The sequence below is a fragment of the Esox lucius genome, chromosome 16, assembly GCF_011004845.1.
Source record: "Esox lucius isolate fEsoLuc1 chromosome 16, fEsoLuc1.pri, whole genome shotgun sequence".
Classification (NCBI taxonomy): domain Eukaryota; kingdom Metazoa; phylum Chordata; class Actinopteri; order Esociformes; family Esocidae; genus Esox; species Esox lucius.
The window spans coordinates 17,581,788-17,602,036 of record NC_047584.1 but is presented as its reverse complement, the minus strand read 5'-3'; the positions used below and the strand labels follow the sequence as shown (position 1 = coordinate 17,602,036).

Sequence of the window (20,249 nt, the reverse complement as noted above, 5' to 3'; positions counted from 1 at the left end):
TAGTGTCCTCTGGTATGTAAGAGGGAAAGCTTTGTTATTTAAGACAAAAACATGCCTCAGTTTTCCCTTAGACTCTAATTTAAGATGGGAAATATTGAGTTACATTTCAGGGATAGAAATGCACCTTTTTACACCCAGTTCTGTCATGGTAAACCATAGGAAATGGATGTATTCAGATTACTTACTCACATACAATACTTATAAAAATGTACAGCCAGATCAAAAGTTACACAATACTTGGAGGCATCTTTATTGTCTCAACAACTTTTGAGTGCAGAAAGCCAACCCCGTTCTACTCTGCCCTGAGGGTTGGGTGTGAGAGCCTCGACGGGGTCTTTAAGGGTCTGGAGTTCCCTCCTCTTTTATAAAGGTGGAGGGAGAGACTCAGGGGCTCAGAGACACATTTGGTCTCAGGATGGCTATCACTGTTCTAACTACTGCAACACACTCAGGGAGCTAACTGGAACCTTCCATCGCTACTGCTCTTCTCCAACGCCTGGCACAAACCTCGTCTTTGGACAAGGATACCTGGATCTGCAGCACACAAAAGGCTTTGAATTGTGAGTCTATGAGTTTTGCTCAGTAATCAAAAGGAAGAAATAAAATAGGTAGATTTTTAAAAAATCATACCATTTTTGATTGAAAGAACAAGTGCTACTTTATTTTAGAACAACCTGACAAGTTAAATGTCGTGCGTAATATACCCTTCCAAATACTTCAAGTTGATAAAGTCAACATTGTATATTGGGTCATTTGATAGACATCATTTAGGTTTGATTAAAATGTCAACATCTTCTTGGTTGATTCTTGGTTGTCCCACTTTCTGCAGGAGGGACAATGCTGTTCCAGAGTGTGACCTGGCTCCTGATGGGAGCAGGGTGGTTTGTTGTCTTGGCTCAGGACTACCGTGAAGTAAGAACAGAGAACAAGAGAGCAAGAGGCAATGGAGTCCGACCGCAAGCTGCTGCAGCCTCTTTAACGAATGGCCAACCACATAATGGTCAAGGTAACCATGTTTTGTTACACCCCATGTATGTGATCGTAATTCAGGGATCAAAGTTGTTACATTTACACCACAGGTACAGAAAGTAGATAGACATCTATTTTAAGAGTGGAGGTACTTTGATTTACTGTACCTGCTATGTTCCCTGTGTGTTGATATCCTAAGGCATTTTTGGGTCTACTGTATGTCCTTAAAATGATTTACAGGGGTCTTTTTGCCCATGTGATAGGTAGGGTTTTGGGCATTCTGACTTCACATACTTTTAAACAATTGCACTCAAAGGTAACTCAAAACAATGCTCTAGTGACACCTACAAATAGTTATTCATAGCTCATCGACACGTTCAGCAGAATAGCCTCTTGGTTGTAGTGGCATTTCTGACAAACCTTCAAATGAATACAGCCATTTTAGATGAAGACTGCAGTCTGGAGCTTTCCTTTCTGCTGGACAGCTCTGAGAGTGCCAAGGAGAACCACGAGCAGGAAAAACGCTTTGCGATCGACGTGGTGGACAGGCTCCGGGCTGTGCGCCTGCAGACGGGCCGCAGGCTGAGCTGGAAGGTGGCCCTGCTTCAGTACAGTAGTCACGTCATCATCGAGCAGACCTTTAAACAGTGGAAAGGTACGGAGAACTTCAAGTCCCTCATCGCCCCCATCATCTACATCGGCCATGGCACCTATACCACCTACGCCATAACCAACATGACCCAGATCTACCTGGAGGAGTCCAGCCCGGGCGGCATTAGGGTCGCCGTGCTGCTCACTGACGGCATTTCCCACCCGAGGAACCCGGACATCTTCTCAGCTACCGCCGACGCCAAGAACCAGGGTGTGAAGTTCTTCACGGTGGGCATCACCCGGAAAGCCAATGAGCCGGCCAACGTGGCCCAGCTGCGTCTGTTGGCCAGCTCTCCGGCCTCCCGATACCTCCACAACCTTCAGGATACTGACATTGTCGAGAAAGTCCTCACAGAAATTGTGAGTATAGTCTGCCTTACATTACTTCTAGGTTTGTTGGGTCATGACGAAGTTATGATTTAAGACAAAGTTAGGATTTACATACAATCCGATTTGTAGTAGAAAGTAGTATACAGGTTAGAGCCTGAATTAACAGTATTCCACAATTTGTGTGTATAAAATGCAAGAGACTAGCAAGATAATGAATGGCTATTGGTGATAGGATTTTTGTTAAATAAACAACTGTATTACATTTTTCAATAGAAGAGCTGCTTACCATCTTCATGCTTTGAGTGCATGTCCCATGGGCTTTACCTTGACTGTGTTCCCAGTATTGGTCTATTGACTCATGGAAAATAGGAGGGCAATTCTACTCATTATATTTCTTTCAAGTGGCAACACAGCAAAACAGATCTTGGCACGTCAACACCCAGCCCCCAACCCCTCCCCGATTCACCTGAACTCACAGTGCAGGCTTGTTGAAGTCTAGTTTGGAGGATTATAGGTTTAAATAGTGTATGAAGAGGTGAAGCATTCCTACGATACATTATGCTTGTGTATTAGTCATGTCTGTGTAATCTATTGGTAAATGTACATGATGTGACTATATGTTTTGGATGGTCTATGGTGGTCTTTAATGGTTGTCACTGTGCTGTCTATTTCTATGCAGACTGACCTGGCTGATGAAGGGGTAGGTGCTAACATGCATTAATACATCTGGATATTTTTTTGACATGGTTATATAAAGCTGGTTGAATCTGAAACCTTGTCTTGCCATTTTAAGTGTCCCCTGGCCCAACGATGTGCCTGTGAGAAGGGCGAAAGAGGGCTTAGTGGCCCAGCCGTAAGTACTTTTACATTTGTTTGTTTCCTCATTTTACATTTTGTACCCATACACTTCTACACATAAAATGTGTGTACGTTTTGGTGGCACACAGACATGGCCTTCACTACCCATTAATACACTTCCCCGGACGAATTGCACTGGCTTAATCCGGCAGATAGGAATCTTCCAGAACATCATCCCTTAACTGTCCGGTTAAACTGTGTTTATTGTGATAAAATAATGCAACTACAGTAGCTAGCTAGCTAGATTACTTAAGGAACGTGGCATGTAATGAAATTGGCTGGTATAGAGTAGACAGGATGTAATGGAGAAGTGCTTGTTAATGATCAATTGACAGAAAGAAAGCTTCATTCGATGCCACACCTTGTAATATTTAGATTTTGCTAAAATCAAAAGATGACAAATATTTTACTCAGTTCAGTCACTAACATAGGATAAGATGACCTTGGGACAATGCTTTCCCTTTCCAAATAGATCCCCGTAGAGAGGGCCGGCGCCAGGAATCCTGAGGCCCCTGCAAAGATATATGTCTGGGCCCCCTCACTTATATATGATATTGATATTATTAGGATCAGTGGGCCCTGGCTTGGCAGGGCCCTGTGAATCATACCCACCATTCCCTGCATTAGCTACGGCCCTGCACGTGGAAGAACACTTTCCATTGAAATTGAAGAATGCTCCTTTGGAAGTTAAGAATGAATACCTGAAGGGGATGTAATCCATCACATTATCTACAGAGGAAGCTAACATGCTTGTGCTTTGGTTGGTACATTAAATGCCTGGGTTTTTGAGAGTGCTTGGGTTTGCCTGGATTTTTTTTAAACACCCTGTGGTCAGAGAACAATGTTATTGTCAAGTCTTTATTACCAGCATAATGAAAATAATTAAAAATGCCACAGGAAAAAAACTACATTTTGCAATCTTTTCACCAATTTATATTTAAGCCAGATGTTATTTTTGCATTGCCTGTCTCGGCAATTTGCACATTTCCCTTCCCTTATAAGATATCCTCCATGAAAACCGGGGCCACCTTTTGAAGGCCTCAATTCCAATAAAACAGGACCTTTGACGCTGTACATAGCACTTACTACCACCATTGTCAGGGAGTCAGAAAGAATGTCCTACGCTTTGAGATTAGATATGTGACTTTCAACATCATCAGAACAGACTGAAGGCCCCCCTCTGGAATCATCACCGCCGTTTGGTCCTCAACATCTGACAGACTCATACTGACGGACAACTGCATGATCATTAACCAGGTGCTTTCTCTAAAGGGAGATTCCTGACATTCTTACACTGAGACTTAAAGGCGCTCGTAATTACTCTTATTAGTTTAAACCAGTGATTTGCCGCAGATTGCAACCACCCCACACTGTCCAGGTGCCAGAGAGAAACCTCACCTCTCACCTTTTGGCCAGGCAGCAACATGTCCATCATTGACTTCTGCCATGATACACCCCAGTACATGGACATAGTCATGCAAAGCTTGGGTCCTTAGGTTATTTTACCCCCTCTAATGAGCTAACAATGCTGGCACCCTCAGGAGAACTATGCAGGTAGTATTGCATAGGATAGTGACCTTTCAATAATGTGGTTTTGTTTTAAAGTGAGTAAAACATATCTCTTGTTGTTTTTCCGGTCATAGGGGAAAAAGGGTCGGCCAGGAGATGACGGAATCCCTGGTCTTAAAGGAAATAAGGTCTATGATTTGTTAACATTCTATTATATTAATTTACCTACCTGTTCTCTTTTACATACAGAACATTTCTATTGAGGTTTATTGTATGGACATGTATTTGTAATATAAGTAACCTAAATCAAATGGAAAACGAAGCATTTCATTGCCGTTACTTGTTATTGCAAATGACAAATAAACCTTTTGAACTTTGAACTTTGAAATGGCTTGTGTGTGCTGTGTACAACTTATTGATGTCTCTTCTCCTTTCCTTTTAGGGAGAGGGGGGACTGAGTGGACTTCCAGGTCGGGACGGCATAGAGGTGAGTGTTACACTGTGGAGATAGCTAAGTTCTACATCATTTCAGGTCCAGAATTATTGGGACCCTTGGTAAAGATGAAAAAATGTTTAGAAAATAAAATACTGAGATACATATACAGCTCCAGAAAATATTAAGAGACCACTACACCTTTTTCTTTCCTTTCCAAAACCTTCCTTTCCAACTTTTTTGGAAAGGAAAGAAGAATGTGCAGTGGTCTCTTAATTTTTTCCAGAGCTGTATTTATTTATTAAAAAAGTTTTAATATATGTGAAATATATTATTAATATTAATAAAATAAGTATCTAAAGGAAACTGAGGTGCTCTTGATGTATAACCCATGTTATCTGACCATAGTTCCAGCTTAAATCCAAGTGTCTATGCAGTTGCATAACTTACAGGCGTTAATTCTATGATGAGTTTATAATTGAGCTCCTTGGTCACGAACAACAGTGGTGGGATTGTCAAGAGATTTTGATGTAATGCGGCTATTTTTGCTTCCTCTAACTCCTGGGGCTCTTGTTAAGGTCAACACGGCATGAACTTGAACTTGTATCCCGTACCATGACATTTCTGGTTGCCTCAGGAGTACCAGGAGACTAAAACTTGTCTGAAAGTGAATCTTTCAGCAACACAGTAACCCAGAGAATACATGAAATATATAATATAAATTTCACATTCTTTGGTTACCGTTGAATCTACAAATAGGGGGTTAAAAATCTCTTAAAACATTTTCAATTTTTTTTTTCTCCACAAGATTGACTTGTTCTCATTTTGCGGAGTATATATTATAGCTAATAATTTTTATGCTTTTTGAAACCATCATTTTTGCTCACCTTCATCAGGGGTGCCAAAAACATTGAAACCTGATTGTATGTCGATAAATAGTGTCTTATGTATGTATGTACCACTCTTGCCCCCCAATCTAACTTTTTAAAATGTATTTATTTGCAGGGAAAAGCTGGTTACAAAGGAGAGATGGTGTGTCATTCAAGTTATCATTCATATTTTATGATATTTGGAAGCTGAAGTACATTCATCTCATATGACGTATGTCTTTCCATTACACAGGGCGACAGGGGCGAGTGTGGCACCCCAGGAATAAAAGGAGACAGGGTGTGTATGAACTGTCCTCCCCATCCACTCTCTGTGCCAGGCTTTTCTTGTATTGGTCGTGCTACTGGCTGATTTCAGGAGTACCTGTATTTACTATGTCATTGAATGTCCACTCCCAGGGACCTGAGGGACCTGTAGGCACCAGAGGAATCAGAGGGCTCCAGGTGAGTTAACGAAGACATGTACCCACAGAGGGCTCCTATTTAGATCAAAGTGTCATTCTTTTGTAAATTCCTTCAGTAATCCCCATGCCTACCTCCCCACCCATCCAAAAACACATACACATCATGTGGTTGATGTCTGTAATATACAATGTCTTTAGTTTCCCAGTAATTTAGCGTCAGTTTCAATTTAGCCTTTATATCCAGATGTGAATCGTGTCCTCCGGCACAGCAGACATGTTCCTTAAAAAGGACCGCTCTTTGTTCCTCTCCAGGGTTTACCTGGACCACAGGGGGACATTGGACCTGAGGGCCCTCAGGGAAAGAAGGTTAGTGAGACACCTCATACTTACCTCGTCACTCACATCCGCTGCGACCTGCAGACTTCCTTGTAATAGAACTTTAAAAGAGAGATCCTTGTCAGCCATCCCACTAACTGGGAGTTGAAGGGCATGTGTCTCACCATTGGCCCAGTGCCAGTGTCTTCCTCTACATTAATTCACCAGCTTAGGAATTAAGATGGTTTTGAAAACCATACATTGGTTCAGCTATTGACATGGCTCCTGTTTCTCAATACATTAGGAACGACTTAGACCATTGTCAATTTCCTTACCAGTGTTTCATTTGTAGGGATTGTCTAGGCTCTTTTGTGATGTATGGCCAATATACCACGGCTAAGCGCTGTCTCCAGGCACTCTGCTATGCGTTGTGTCTAAGAACAGCTCTCAGCCGTGGTATATTGGCCATAAACCCTACCCTGTCAAGCCTTAAAGGTTAATTAACCGGTGATAAGGTTTCTAGAAGATCAGATTTTAGATAGACTGTACCCTTTATCGTAGTTTGTATGCCTCATTTAATGAGTTCCTTGTTTTAAAGTAGCCTAGATGTTATCAACTGGTAATAATGAGGTAATTGCATATTTTATAAACATGTGCCAGTAACAAGCAATGTCCTTTCTGCTGTTTTACTGGTTTACATTTTATTGTTGTTGTTAATGATGCAAGGTGATTTGTAGATCAGTCAGTCTGCAGTCGCCTGCAGTCGTTTGGCTTCAGGAGGTGCATTTTATTTATAGGGTTCAAATATAGGACAGATGTCAGCCCCCTTTCCTGTACCATAAAGTTCAAATAAAAGCTTGATTTATAAAACCTCTTTGAGTAATACACACCTTTTAAAATGTAAGCGCTGATATGAGTATTTTTATTTTTCCTACTTCACAAAGAACCTCTGTGCAAGGATTTTCTGTGCAATATTAGGACAAAAACATTCCGCATCTCCCATCTTAATATCTATGTCCCTTGTGTCTGTAATCACAGGGTGACCGAGGTCCAGTCGGCCCACCCGGAATTCAGGGAGAAACTGGAACTGGACTTCCTGGACCAAAGGTCTTTGTCAATTTTTGTTTGTGTGACTGTGCTGTCTAATGTTTTATTTCACCTGTAGCACCTCAGCGTGTATGTCCTCTCTGCAGGGTGAACTGGGACTCCAAGGAAGACCAGGACCACTTGGCCCACCAGGGTTAGGGGAACCAGGCCAACCAGTGAGTGGACAGACACCCCACCACCCCCCCCAAATAGTATTTTACTGTTGCATACCACATTAAGTAGTTTGTCTTTATCAATGTTTTAAAACTTTGGGAGTGATACAGTGCATCGAAGCTCACAAATTCAGCTGGAACGAGACCTGTTGTTCTAAGGTATCGTCATCAGATGCAGCGTTAGTAAAATTATTACAATGGTTTATTTTACAGGGGCCTCAAGGGCCACCAGGTGTTCAAGGTGAGAAAGGTCCCCAAGGCGAGGGGCTCCCTGGTGCAAAGGTATGTTCACAACAGACACATACAACAGAGACACAATCTGAGTGACTGAGTGACCGTGGAATGATCACACGTTCATTCGATGTTATCCTCCATTCCCTCTAGCCATGTGTGTTAGCACAGAGCAGCCAGAATGTTTACCAAAAAGACCATGAACAGAATTGCCATGAATCAGATGGCTTGTCCACTTATTGGTTAGACTACAGCCAGGGGATGCTGAAGACGGCCATCATTTTATTTGGACAAAGACAGGATTGCAGGCATATAAAAATATGTATGAAAAAAGTATGAAAGCACAATTGGACTAATTTTAATGTTTCATGTCTTTTACCCCCTTTTTCTTATTTTACCAATGTCGTTATATCCTGTTTTATCTAGGGCCCTGTCTGATTGCAGTGTAAGGGCACGGCTCGGATGTCTTGAAATGCTAGTTGGAAGAATGCAGCCAGCATTTCAAGACATCCCAGCCGTGCCCTTACAGTCACGTGGGTCAACGCGTGTGAGGTCACACTCAACAACCTGACATCTCAGTTAGTTTTGAAGGCGCCAAGTCGCCTGAGGGAGTTGCTAGAGCGCAATGAGACCAGGAAACTCTTTTGACGATGCCTCCCCCTCCATGAGCTTTACTGGCCAATTTGCACCACCTGTAGGGCTTCCCGACTACTCATAAAATCGGACCGATTTTCATTGTAAAATTTCGGTTTTCTTCAACTCACATGCTCAGATCCTTTTGAGTTTCATTTACAACTATTTTGGGTTCTATAGGATCCTCTGTGAACATGGAACTTGAAAAGGTTCTACCTTGAACCAAAATGGTTCTACTTTGAAGGACCCGAAAAGGGTCCTTCAGAGGTTTCCACAACTGGAACAGTCAAATAACCCTTTAAAGATGTTTCTGAGTACATTTAGTGGCTGCACTAAATGCCAGGTCCTGCTCTTCTCCAAAGCAATCTACTCACAGCTGAAATGCTCAGTCAAGAGTTTCCCATTCATATGGGTGTGCAGACCCTGTAAAAACAAAGTCATTTCTCCATGTTGCAACTTGTGGAGCGACTTAGATAATATCTTATATATGTAGACTGTTCAAACATGACATTGTCATGGAGAGTACTTGGATTTACATGGAACTTAAGGGATGCAAATAGGCAAAAAGAATTACACTATAAAAACCTTGGTATCTTGGTTTTAAGACAGCACAGGGGTTCATATTAAATGACATTTTTGTCATACTATCATCATAACAAGTAGAAACCCAGTATTGATATATGTTAATAAACCATATAATGAAAAAAAGTATTTACCAATGAAATACCTCCTTCAGTCTGTTTACCCCACACAGTTTCCTAGTTTCAGTGAGAACCTGTGAGCAAATAAAATAGTGGAACTGTAAAAGGGTGGGAGTGGTTGCTCTGTTTGATTTTGTTATAGTAAGCTGACTGTGGAAAAACAAGGTAACGCTCACAATGTCCTGAGGCAAACAAACATTTGTCTTAACTCTGCCAGACTTATTGGCCTTCTTGTGAAAGCCCAACCCCCTCCCCAAAAGGTGTCAGGGCAGTTCTGTAGGAGGAGTCAACCCTCAACATCAATTAATTTTTTCCAATCTTTGTGTCTGCATTTCGTTATTTTAAACTGTTGCTGAAGAAATAAACATAGTTTCCCTTACCGTCCTCTCCCTCTGCCAAGTTTAAGAAGGCCAAGCCTCACTTCTCAGAGGATAACGGATTCCGAAGTGAATGACGCATTTGGGAGTGACATAACTCACGCGGGACCCTGTCATACTACTAACAAGACATAAACGTGCAAACCGATTCCTCCCCACACTACTGAGAACAATGAGAGTGGTGCAGCAGATGTGTGAACCAGTGGGAGCTGAATGTGTGATGAGGACAGAGGGGTGATGACCTGTCTTTTGTTGGGCAGGGAGACCGGGGCTTGGCCGGACCGAGGGGGCCCAGAGGACAGACGGGGGCAGGAATCAAAGGAGAGAAGGTGGGGCTGTAAATAACGACATCCATGACATCATTCCATGTTTGCCCAACAAAAGACACAACCAAGTTAATTTAGAAATCCGCCTCAGAACCTCCCTCTGAGGTCACCTTGGAGTGCTCCGCCGGGAGGAGAGGGGCAGCTGGGAGGAGAGGGGCAGCTGGGAGGAGAGGGGCAGCTGGGAGGAGAGGGGCAGCTGGGAGGGCGATAAGACTCTATTTACTGTGGGAAAGTGAAAATGTTGAAAGTGCGATACCCTCTGCACATCCTGTTTTAGCATTCAGAAAACAACCAAGCTGTGATGGTGCATTCATTATATAGGGCAGGGGAGGAAAAACTCTTTGGCTTGGGGGCTACATCAGGATTTTGAAATTCAGTGGCGGGCCACATTGTTTGTGTAATTTGGTAATCATGAATGATATGCAGGTCAGAAAAGGGCAATAATTAAAACAATTATACAGTAGGTCCATTATAATGTCTAAATAATTCAAATTCAGATGTATAGGAATGGGCTGGTGAGTTATGTTTTACTTCCCCTCAAAACTTTTATTACCTACCGCAGGCCTTAGTTTGCCCACCCCTTATACAGTTCCTAACCTCGGTTTAGCACTGAAATGAAACCTTATTTTACCGGGGATTAGAGATTTTGGCTCTCTGTTGTCAGAATATACAGCACGCAGGTCATCAGATCTAATTTGAGGAAGGCAGTTATGTAGATACTCAGCCAGGTGATGCTTTTAGTACCCATCAGCTTGTTAGGGACTTGATAGATACACTCATGAAGGTCCTGACCCCTCCCTATGTTTGACCTCAGGGTGAGTTTGGGTCTCCAGGTCATCCAGGCCTCACAGGACTTACAGGAGCAGGCATCCAGGGGGAGAAGGTGAGCTGTGTGGCAAAGTGCAACTTGGAATTACACCTCACACACACACACACACACACACACATTGACATGATTGTGATTTCTATGTCCCAGGGAGTGGAGGGTCCCAGAGGTCCACCTGGAGGCAGAGGGCCCCCGGGGGAGGGCTTACCAGGAGCTAAGGTTAGCGTTACTCAAATATAAAGACCAGGCCAAATGACCTGTATTTTCTGTTGTCATTCTTCCTCAAAAACTGTTTCTTTCCAGGGTGATCAAGGTTTACCTGGAGAGCTTGGAGCTACAGGGGAGAGAGGTATTGGTGAGCCAGGAGCAAAGGTAACACCCCCCCCCCCCCCCCCCGCCAAAGAAATGGATTTTAAAAAAACATATATTAAATATACTGTAAGCCTGGTATACTTATAATATACCGTTTTATTATAAATGTGGTTTTCCTTTGAAGGGTGAGCCTGGTGCCTCTGGCCTTGGGGGCATACCTGGTCTTCCAGGAGAGGATGGGGCTCCCGGACAGAAGGTGTGTTATTTTTGCCTTAATCCCACTTCTACCACAACCAAAAGGAATAGGCCAATGTAAAATGTTTTTTCTCATCTCCCTTGTCCCTTGACCAGGGTGAGTCGGGTGTTCCTGGTCAGAGAGGGCCTGAAGGGTCAGCAGGGATCGGCATCCAGGGGGAGAAGGTAGGGTGTCACCTCCACCGTCATCAGCCCAACCAGGAAGCACCAAGAGGGGCTTGTGTAAACACTCTGTGCCCCACTCTTTTTCAGGGAGACCAGGGTCAGAGGGGCATTCGTGGGCTACATGGACCTCCTGGCATAACCGGACCCTCAGGAGCAAAGGTCAGGAGAACACAACAACACTTGCTGAGAGCGAACGCATTCTGACCATCACTGGGGCAGATTGAGGGATGTTATCTCTGACTGCAATCATTAGCCATTCAGTAAACATGGGGCGGGACAATGTAGGCTATTTCCAACCAACCATCAAACCTTCCTTCTGTAAAAAGTGCATATTTTTTGTGGCTGATTACTAAGCCAACAGCTTGAGCTCAACACACGTGATCCAATAGTCTCTGCAGGTTGTTAGGAGAGTTTGGATAAAATGGAGCGTTTGTGTAGTTTGAGTGAAATTCTTACCCATTCTTCTTTCAGGGCGAGCCTGGTACACCGGGCCGACTGGGCATGCCAGGACTACCGGGGCGTGCCATTGCAGGCCCTAAGGTAAGAATTACACATCGGTAGACACAGGGTTTGTAAATGCAGGTCTTGACATGTCTTGTTCACATTTGTCAGCCCTCTTACCTGCCTGCAGTAAGGAATAGTGTTACACACAGTCAATTCCATCATCGTTTCCTGGCTGATAAACAGCTTTATGAGGTCCTTATCAAACTCCCTCTCTGTGTCTCAGGGTGATCTAGGCCCAGCTGGTCCCTCTGGGCCTATTGGAGAGACAGGCTATGGGCTGCCTGGACCAAAGGTGAGTGCTGCATTGCAAAACAAAGAAAATGTGTGGGAAATGACCATGATATGACATTTTTAGGATCACCCTTTGAAAACTGTTTTGTATCAGGGTGACCGTGGTAATCCTGGTCCACCGGGGCAGTTTGGACCCAAAGGTGAAGGTTTTCCTGGTCCTGTGGTGAGTAGTACAAACCTGCAAACTCGTCTCTGTGTCCTACACTCTTAAAAAAAAAGGATTCCAAAAAGGTTCTTCAGCTGAGAACCCTCTTAAGAATCATCTTTGGTTGAATTCATAACCTAATTTGGTTTAATATAGAACCTTTTCCTCAGAGGATTCTACACGGAACCCAAAAGTGATCTACTTGTTTTTTTCCTGGAACCATGAAGTGTACTCCTATGGGGACAGACTAAGAATACTTTTGGAACCCCATTTCTAAGAGTGTAATTACAGATTGCTGTTGTTTAGTAAAGCTCAGTGTCTCATGAAGTTTGAATTGTTCCCTGTTCCTTTTTCAGGGTCCCCCAGGGTTTCCAGGGCTGCAGGGAGAACCTGGCCCTGAGGGGGTTGGCATCCCAGGACCTAAGGTACTTATCTGTCCCACATATTTCTATGCATGAGCACAAGGATATGAATGTGTACTGTGTGTTGTATGGTCTTCTAAATCTGTCTGTCCCAGGGAGACATTGGCTTCAGAGGGTTGCCAGGTTTGCCAGGCCCAACAGGAGAGGGTGTGCAAGGACCACCGGTATAAAGCTGCTATTAATCTCTGACACTACATAAAATCCATACAGTCTGAGAAAATTGGTGACATACCTTAACTCGTTGGTTCCGCTGTGATAGGAATAATGATTTACTTGGTCTGTAGCCTGTCTGTCCCCAGTCATAACACTAACATCATTGGTTTTCAGGGAAACACTGGACGACCAGGACTTCCTGGTCCAATAGGGCCCCCAGGGGAAGGTCTGCAGGGCCCCAAGGTATGTTCGACAGTTTACTCCTGATCATTGACCAACAACTCCTATGAAATGAAGCACACATGCAGGTGTCTGGCCTTATTAAATGACAATCTCAGTCATTTGAAAATGTAAGTACACCAATTTGAACATATATGGATATGTAATGTACACTTCAGCATTGTTGACAATTAAAGGTAATTTAAAAATGACACCTAATTTAAAAATAATGCTGAAACATACTTTGCAATTGCATTTTCATAGTGCAGAATAAATTAGTACTTCAGTAGCTGGTGTTGCCTTCTTTGGCTGAAATAACTTAAAGTAGCCAACTGTCTGTTAGTCTCTTATATTGATGGAAGGGATTTTTCTTTCTTCACAGTATTGATTTAACTGTGTTGTGTTCGAGAGCTTTCTTGCATGCAATGCTAGCTTCACATCCCCCACAGAACTTCGATAGGATTGAAATGTGGGCACTATTCCATAACTTTCCATTTCTTGTTTTTGAGCCATTCTGTTTTAGCTTTGCTTGTGTGTTTTGGATAATTGCCCTGTGGCAAAGAACATGTTCAGTTCAACTCCAGCTTTTTGGCAGATGGCCTCACATTCAAAAAATAAATCTAAAATTCTCTGGTACAGTATGGAATTCATGGTTGACTCACTGATGGCAAATTTGCCAGGTCCTGAGGCAGCAAATCAACCTCAAAACATAATGCCACAATTGTAAACAGTTCCTTACAGTTGATAATGAGGTTCTTCTCTTCAAAAGAAGTGTTTCTTTTTCACCAAACGTGGCTTTGTGGCCAAACATCTCCACCTTGGACTTATCTGTCCAGAGCACATTGTTCCAGTAATTTTGGTCTTTACACAGATGCTGTCAGGCACAAATCATTCATTTGTTGATATTCTTTTTTGAGAGCAGAGGCATCTAACTTCTTGAGTTCCCATGTAGGCCAAGTTTATCCAGAGTCTTTCTGACATTTGACTTATACATTTTGACATTGATAGTTGCAAGAGAGGCCTGTAAATTCCTTCATGTTGCCCTGAGGTTCTTAGATTATTTTATGAGCATTGTTCAGTTATGAGCATTGGTGGGATGACCTGTCCTATGTAGATTGTTAGTGGTCAGGAATTGTTCCAGATTTGTAGATGATCCATTGCTTGTAAAAGGCTTTCTAACCCCTCCCAGACTCATGGGCATCAATTATCATTCTTATGTCATTGAACAAGGGAATAACGGGAATAACGGATTTGGACAAGGGAATAACGGATTTGGACAAGGAAATAATGGATTTGGACAAGGGAATAACAGATATGGACAAGTAGACAGCGGCAATGCAAACGTCAATCATAAGGATCATAGCCTGAATCCTGTTAGACACTCCAGTAGCCAGAGTCACGTCAGAAGCAGAGGAGATAACTTTGCTCTGCCCCTCAATGCTGGACCATTGCCAGTGCAGGTATGTAGTGAACACATATAGTATAATACGAAGTAGGTTTTATACAGGATTAATTTGAGACAAAAATTCTAATAACTATTAATTTAATAGTCATTGTAATTGCTCTGATAATCAGTGCTATTATACCAGTAAAGAGGTACTGTTTGTTAGCTAAGCTATGTGTGTCTCACCATCCAGATGGAGGAAGATGACGAGGGGGAAGATTTAAACATACGCACCCACGTGCGAGTAGGAACTGTGGCTGTGGTAAATAAAACCGTATCCATCCTGCCTGGGAGGGAAGGTTCCCCCTCCAATACAGGTTTCTCATCATCAGAATCATCATCATCCTCTGAAATATCGGGTTCAGCTTCATCGTCCAGTCGAAATCATGCTGTATCAAATCCTGTTCATAATGCCATTTTCCCCCAAGGTCAGGACTTCTAACTACATTATGCTTACAACTAGATTAAAAGTTAAACCTTCGGTTAATACGTATTAGATAAAGAAGCTGGGTTCTTCCTGTCCTGGAATCTTTACAAGTTTTGGAACCATCTGAATTTCATACTTCTTCTTGGTTGTTCTGTCAGCTTTTTGGCAGATGGCCTCACATTCAAAAAATAAATCTAAAATTCTCTGGTACAGTATGGAATTCATGGTTGACTCACTGATGGCAAATTTGCCAGGTCCTGAGGCAGCAAATCAACCTCAAAACATAATGCCACAATTGTAAACAGTTCCTTACAGTTGATAATGAGGTTCTTCTCTTCAAAAGAAGTGTTTCTTTTTCACCAAACGTGGCTTTGTGGCCAAACATCTCCACCTTGGACTTATCTGTCCAGAGCACATTGTTCCAGTAATTTTGGTCTTTACACAGATGCTGTCAGGCACAAATCATTCATTTGTTGATATTCTTTTTTGAGAGCAGAGGCATCTAACTTCTTGAGTTCCCATGTAGGCCAAGTTTATCCAGAGTCTTTCTGACATTTGACTTATACATTTTGACATTGATAGTTGCAAGAGAGGCCTGTAAATTCCTTCATGTTGCCGTGAGGTTCTTAGATTATTTTATGAGCATTGTTCAGTTATGAGCATTGGTGGGATGACCTGTCCTATGTAGATTGTTAGTGGTCAGGAATTGTTCCAGATTTGTAGATGATCCATTGCTTGTAAAAGGCTTTCTAACCCCTCCCAGACTCATGGGCATCAATTATCATTCTTATGTCATTAGATAAGATTTCTGATGTTAACACACATCCATATTGTTAAAATCAAACCAGTCAAAGTTTCTAATCATTATGGAATGCTGGACGTTGTCAAGTAAATCTCTAATGATTTTCTAATAATTTGCACATTTGCTGCACCTGATGTAATTTTTGCCGTTTTACGTGATGGTAAAGGTGTACTAAGTTTGCATTGTTGTTTATTTTAGTTGCATAAATGGTTTAATAGTTTTCTACGATTTTTGTTATATTTGATTACCTTCATCCGTGAATTGTCCCTGCCTTTGAGAAGCGTCCCAATAGCATGATGCTTCCACCTCCATACTTCACCGTAGGGATGGTATCAGCCATGTGATAAGTAGTACCTTATTTTCTCCAGATGTAGCGCCTGACATTCAGGCCTAGTATTTAAATTTTGGTCTCATCACATCAGATACTCTTTTTCTCATGCTCCCCGAGACCTTCAGGCAATGTCATATGCCTTTTACTCAGGAGTGGCTTCCGTCTAGCAACTCTACCCGTATTCACTATGATGTCCAATTTCTTTTGACATTTTATTTGTTTGTCATATTCAATTAAAAGTCTTATCAAGATTTAGAAGGGTTCTATGTAGATCTATACTGCTTGCCTTCTATCAAGAACCCTTTCATAAACAGTTCTTTGAATACAAAAGGTTTTATGTAAAACTCTGCCTTCAAGTGAAAATGGTTCTTGGTAGAATCCTCTAAGAACCCATTTGGGCCCTTTTTGTACGCGTCTTGATTTCATGTATTGTTTTCAGGGCGAGCAGGGATCTCAGGGTGTGACAGGACCAAGAGGACCCCCAGGGGAAGGACTACCAGGAGCTAAGGTAAGAAAATGACATGAGGCTGCTCAACTCGGGAACCCATTTTCCCTTCCATCCATAGTCCCATGCACACCTGTCACTTTTAGATTGCACTATGGTTGTATAGTTGTATAGTTATTATTATTATTGATGTGTGTTTTTGTATAGTGTTATTACGGATTGATTGATTGTGTCATCTTATAATAATAAAAATTACTGTTACTTTTTTACTTTTAACTGCACTGTCAGGAGTAGGAAAACCAAGCATTTCATAGCCGTAACTTGTTATTGCAAATGACAAATAAACCTTTTGAACTTGAACTTTGAAATTGAATGCTCTCATTCTAACGGATGCAGTAATCGTGTCTCTAACAGCAGCACTTCTACCTCTTGCTCCCATCTCCTAACCATAGGGTGACCGTGGCTTGCAAGGCGAGAGAGGAATGAAGGGTGTACATGGGGATATGGGAGAAGCCGGAGTTCCTGGCGATGCTGTGAGTTTTTAAAACACAAACCTTCGCTGTACCATTTCAGTCATGGTATGTAAATATTGTCAGTCAATGATTTCAAATGTTTTCTTGTTTCTCAGGGGAAGCCAGGCATAAAGGGCGAACAAGGGCTTACAGTAAGTTCACAAACTTTCCAAATAAAATGTCTGATGGTGGGATGTAGAAACACTCATGACATTAATACATTTGCAATACTCTCCTATCACTTGCAGAGAGAAGACATCATTAAATTGATCAAGGAAATCTGTGGTAAGACAATGTGATAATAATGTGTAATTTCGAGTGGAGAGCAGTTACAACCAATGGCATATGTAGATGGCACCACGTTAGCAGAGTAGGTTTTCAAAACTCTTCTAATTCTTTCAGGATGTGGGGTCAAGTGCAAGGAGATGCCAATGGAGCTCGTATTTGTCATCGACAGCTCAGAGAGTGTTGGTCCGGAAAACTTTGAAATCATCAAGGACTTTGTTACAGCCTTAGTGGACCGTACCACTGTCGGACGTAACGCCACCAGAATTGGACTGGTCCTGTACAGTCTGGACGTCCATCTAGAGTTTAACCTGGCTCGCTACATGACCAAGCAGGATATCAAACAAGCCATCAGAAAAATGCCCTACATGGGTGAGGGCACCTACACTGGCACTGCCATCCGGAAAGCCACCCAGGATGCCTTCTACAGTGCCCGCACGGGGGTCAAGAAGGTGGCCATTGTCATCACAGATGGACAGACAGACAAACGGGAGCCTGTGAAGCTGGACATTGCTGTGCGGGAGGCTCATGCTGCCAACATTGAGATGTATGCCCTGGGGATTGTCAACACCTCAGATACAACCCAGGAAGAGTTCCTCCGCGAGCTCAATCTAATTGCCTCAGAGCCTGACAGTGAACATATGTACCTTATCGATGACTTCAACACTCTACCAGGTGAATGACGCAGTCGTCCCTTAACACATCATTGTTGTACAGTAATGACAACTTTGCCTCTCTCATATGTCACTATCCTTTAACTGTGGTTGTGAATTCTCGCCTTTTGTCTTTCAGCTCTGGAGTCAAAACTTGTTAGCCAGTTCTGTGAGGATGAGAATGGAGCCCTGGTGTTGAATCGCATCGCTACCAACTTTGGAATCAATGGGAATAATGGACATGGACAAGGGAATAACAGATATGGACAAGGGAATAACGGATTTGAACAAGGGAATAACGGATTTGGACAAGGGAATAACGGATTTGGACAAGGAAATAATGGATTTGGACAAGGGAATAACAGATATGGACAAGTAGACAGCGGCAATGCAAACGTCAATCATAAGGATCATAGCCTGAATCCTGTTAGACACTCCAGTAGCCAGAGTCACGTCAGAAGCAGAGGAGATAACTTTGCTCTGCCCCTCAATGCTGGACCATTGCCAGTGCAGGTATGTAGTGAACACATATAGTATAATACGAAGTAGGTTTTATACAGGATTAATTTGAGACAAAAATTCTAATAACTATTAATTTAATAGTCATTGTAATTGCTCTGATAATCAGTGCTATTATACCAGTAAAGAGGTACTGTTTGTTAGCTAAGCTATGTGTGTCTCACCATCCAGATGGAGGAAGATGACGAGGGGGAAGATTTAAACATACGCACCCACGTGCGAGTAGGAACTGTGGCTGTGGTAAATAAAACCGTATCCATCCTGCCTGGGAGGGAAGGTTCCCCCTCCAATACAGGTTTCTCATCATCAGAATCATCATCATCCTCTGAAATATCGGGTTCAGCTTCATCGTCCAGTCGAAATCATGCTGTATCAAATCCTGTTCATAATGCCATTTTCCCCCAAGGTCAGGACTTCTAACTACATTATGCTTACAACTAGATTAAAAGTTAAACCTTCGGTTAATACGTATTAGATAAAGAAGCTGGGTTCTTCCTGTCCTGGAATCTTTACAAGTTTTGGAACCATCTGAATTTCATACTTCTTCTTGGTTGTTCTGTCAGATTCCGTCCCACTCAATCCCAGCTGTAACATGAGTTTGGACCAAGGCACCTGTCGAGATTATAGTGTCCAGTGGTACTACGACAAACATGCCAATTCATGTGCACAGTTCTGGTATGGAGGCTGTGAAGGAAATGCCAACCGCTTTGAAACAGAAGATGAATGCAAGAAGATCTGTGTTCTATCTAGAACAGGTATGTCCCACAGGTTGTGGTATTCGCAAGACTCAGTGCTCTCTTGTCTGTCATTGTTTTTAATATGCACTTCTCTCTTTTCCACAGCTGGTTGAAACATGCAGGTGATCAATCAACTCATGTGAACAATCTATGGAACGGAATCAATAACAACAGTGGACATTTCTAAAAATTGTGTATTTTACAACAGGCATATATAATTGGAAATAGCTTTATTTTGTAGCTTTCTGTCCCTATCTTTTCAGAAGTTGTAAAGAATTGTGAAGGGACATGCCACTTGTAGAGTTCATGAAGTTGCCTTTTTTCCAAATGGATGGGTATCTGAACATTTTTGTAAATGAACAAGTCTTTATGTATTTATGGAAGTCTGAATTTGAAGAAAATATATTAATTCTATGGTAACTGTTTTATTACATTTGAAAAGAGGTCCTAGCTTACTCGTATTATAATGATATTGCAAATTTACTAATCCATTCAATACATCACTCTTACTCAAAATTACCTTAGGGCTTTGTCTGCACTGAAAAACAGGGATGTGTTCAAACACAGCTTTTGTTATTTTAGGTTTACATGAGAAAAGCATCAACAAAGTAAATTCTCAAACCGTTGAGCCATTAGTACATTATGCTGCTTCACATTGAATATATTACACATATTGTCTTTTACCTTCTATAATACATTTTGAAGTACATTGTTTTTTAAGATGCTGTAATTATTTTCAGTATAATAAATGAATTTGTCAAGTTTGGGCCAAGTTTGGGCTACAACTGACAGTATACAATTTACTATGCATTTTCTCCAGTGTTTTCATGATGGTTGTAAATTGTACGTACATCATTGTTAATAAAAAACAAAACTTTGATATGAATCACCATAAATATTCCTGTTTGTATTTATTGTT

At 42.0% G+C, this 20,249-nt stretch overlaps 1 protein-coding gene across 2 annotated transcripts; it reads left to right on the top strand.

The window, feature by feature from the left end:
• Positions 1-336: 336 nt before the first annotated feature.
• col28a2a (collagen, type XXVIII, alpha 2a) lies at positions 337-20,220 on the top strand. Of its 2 annotated transcripts, XM_010890913.3 has the most exons (36): positions 337-560; positions 830-1,006; positions 1,406-1,980; positions 2,630-2,650; positions 2,744-2,803; positions 4,452-4,505; positions 4,760-4,804; positions 5,756-5,782; positions 5,873-5,917; positions 6,037-6,081; positions 6,354-6,407; positions 7,395-7,463; positions 7,550-7,618; positions 7,829-7,897; positions 9,818-9,886; positions 10,698-10,766; positions 10,860-10,928; positions 11,013-11,081; positions 11,206-11,277; positions 11,373-11,441; positions 11,529-11,600; positions 11,913-11,981; positions 12,169-12,237; positions 12,331-12,399; positions 12,738-12,806; positions 12,899-12,967; positions 13,131-13,199; positions 16,619-16,687; positions 17,077-17,157; positions 17,253-17,288; positions 17,385-17,421; positions 17,539-18,096; positions 18,214-18,587; positions 18,765-18,999; positions 19,157-19,348; positions 19,436-20,220. In XM_010890913.3, exons 2-36 carry the CDS (start codon positions 838-840, stop codon positions 19,441-19,443), a joined length of 3,795 nt encoding a protein of 1,264 aa, XP_010889215.1. In that variant the 5' UTR covers positions 337-560; positions 830-837; the 3' UTR covers positions 19,444-20,220. The 2 variants fall into 2 exon arrangements, with proteins under 2 accessions (XP_010889215.1, XP_034153564.1); XM_034297673.1 differs by lacking the exons at positions 10,860-10,928; positions 11,013-11,081; positions 11,206-11,277; positions 11,373-11,441.
• The last annotated feature ends 29 nt before the right edge of the window (positions 20,221-20,249 follow it).

What these genes read in the sequence shown, in the direction of transcription:
- col28a2a (XM_010890913.3), top strand. Translation starts at nt 838, where the DNA reads ATGCTGTTCCAGAGTGTGACCTGGCTCCTGATGGGAGCAGGGTGGTTT. An exon ending in CCAACCACATAATGGTCAAG is followed by an intron (nt 1,007 to 1,405) that starts GTAACCATGTTT and finishes AAATGAATACAG; the next exon opens with CCATTTTAGATGAAGACTGC. An exon ending in TAATGCCATTTTCCCCCAAG is followed by an intron (nt 19,000 to 19,156) that starts GTCAGGACTTCT and finishes TTGTTCTGTCAG; the next exon opens with ATTCCGTCCCACTCAATCCC.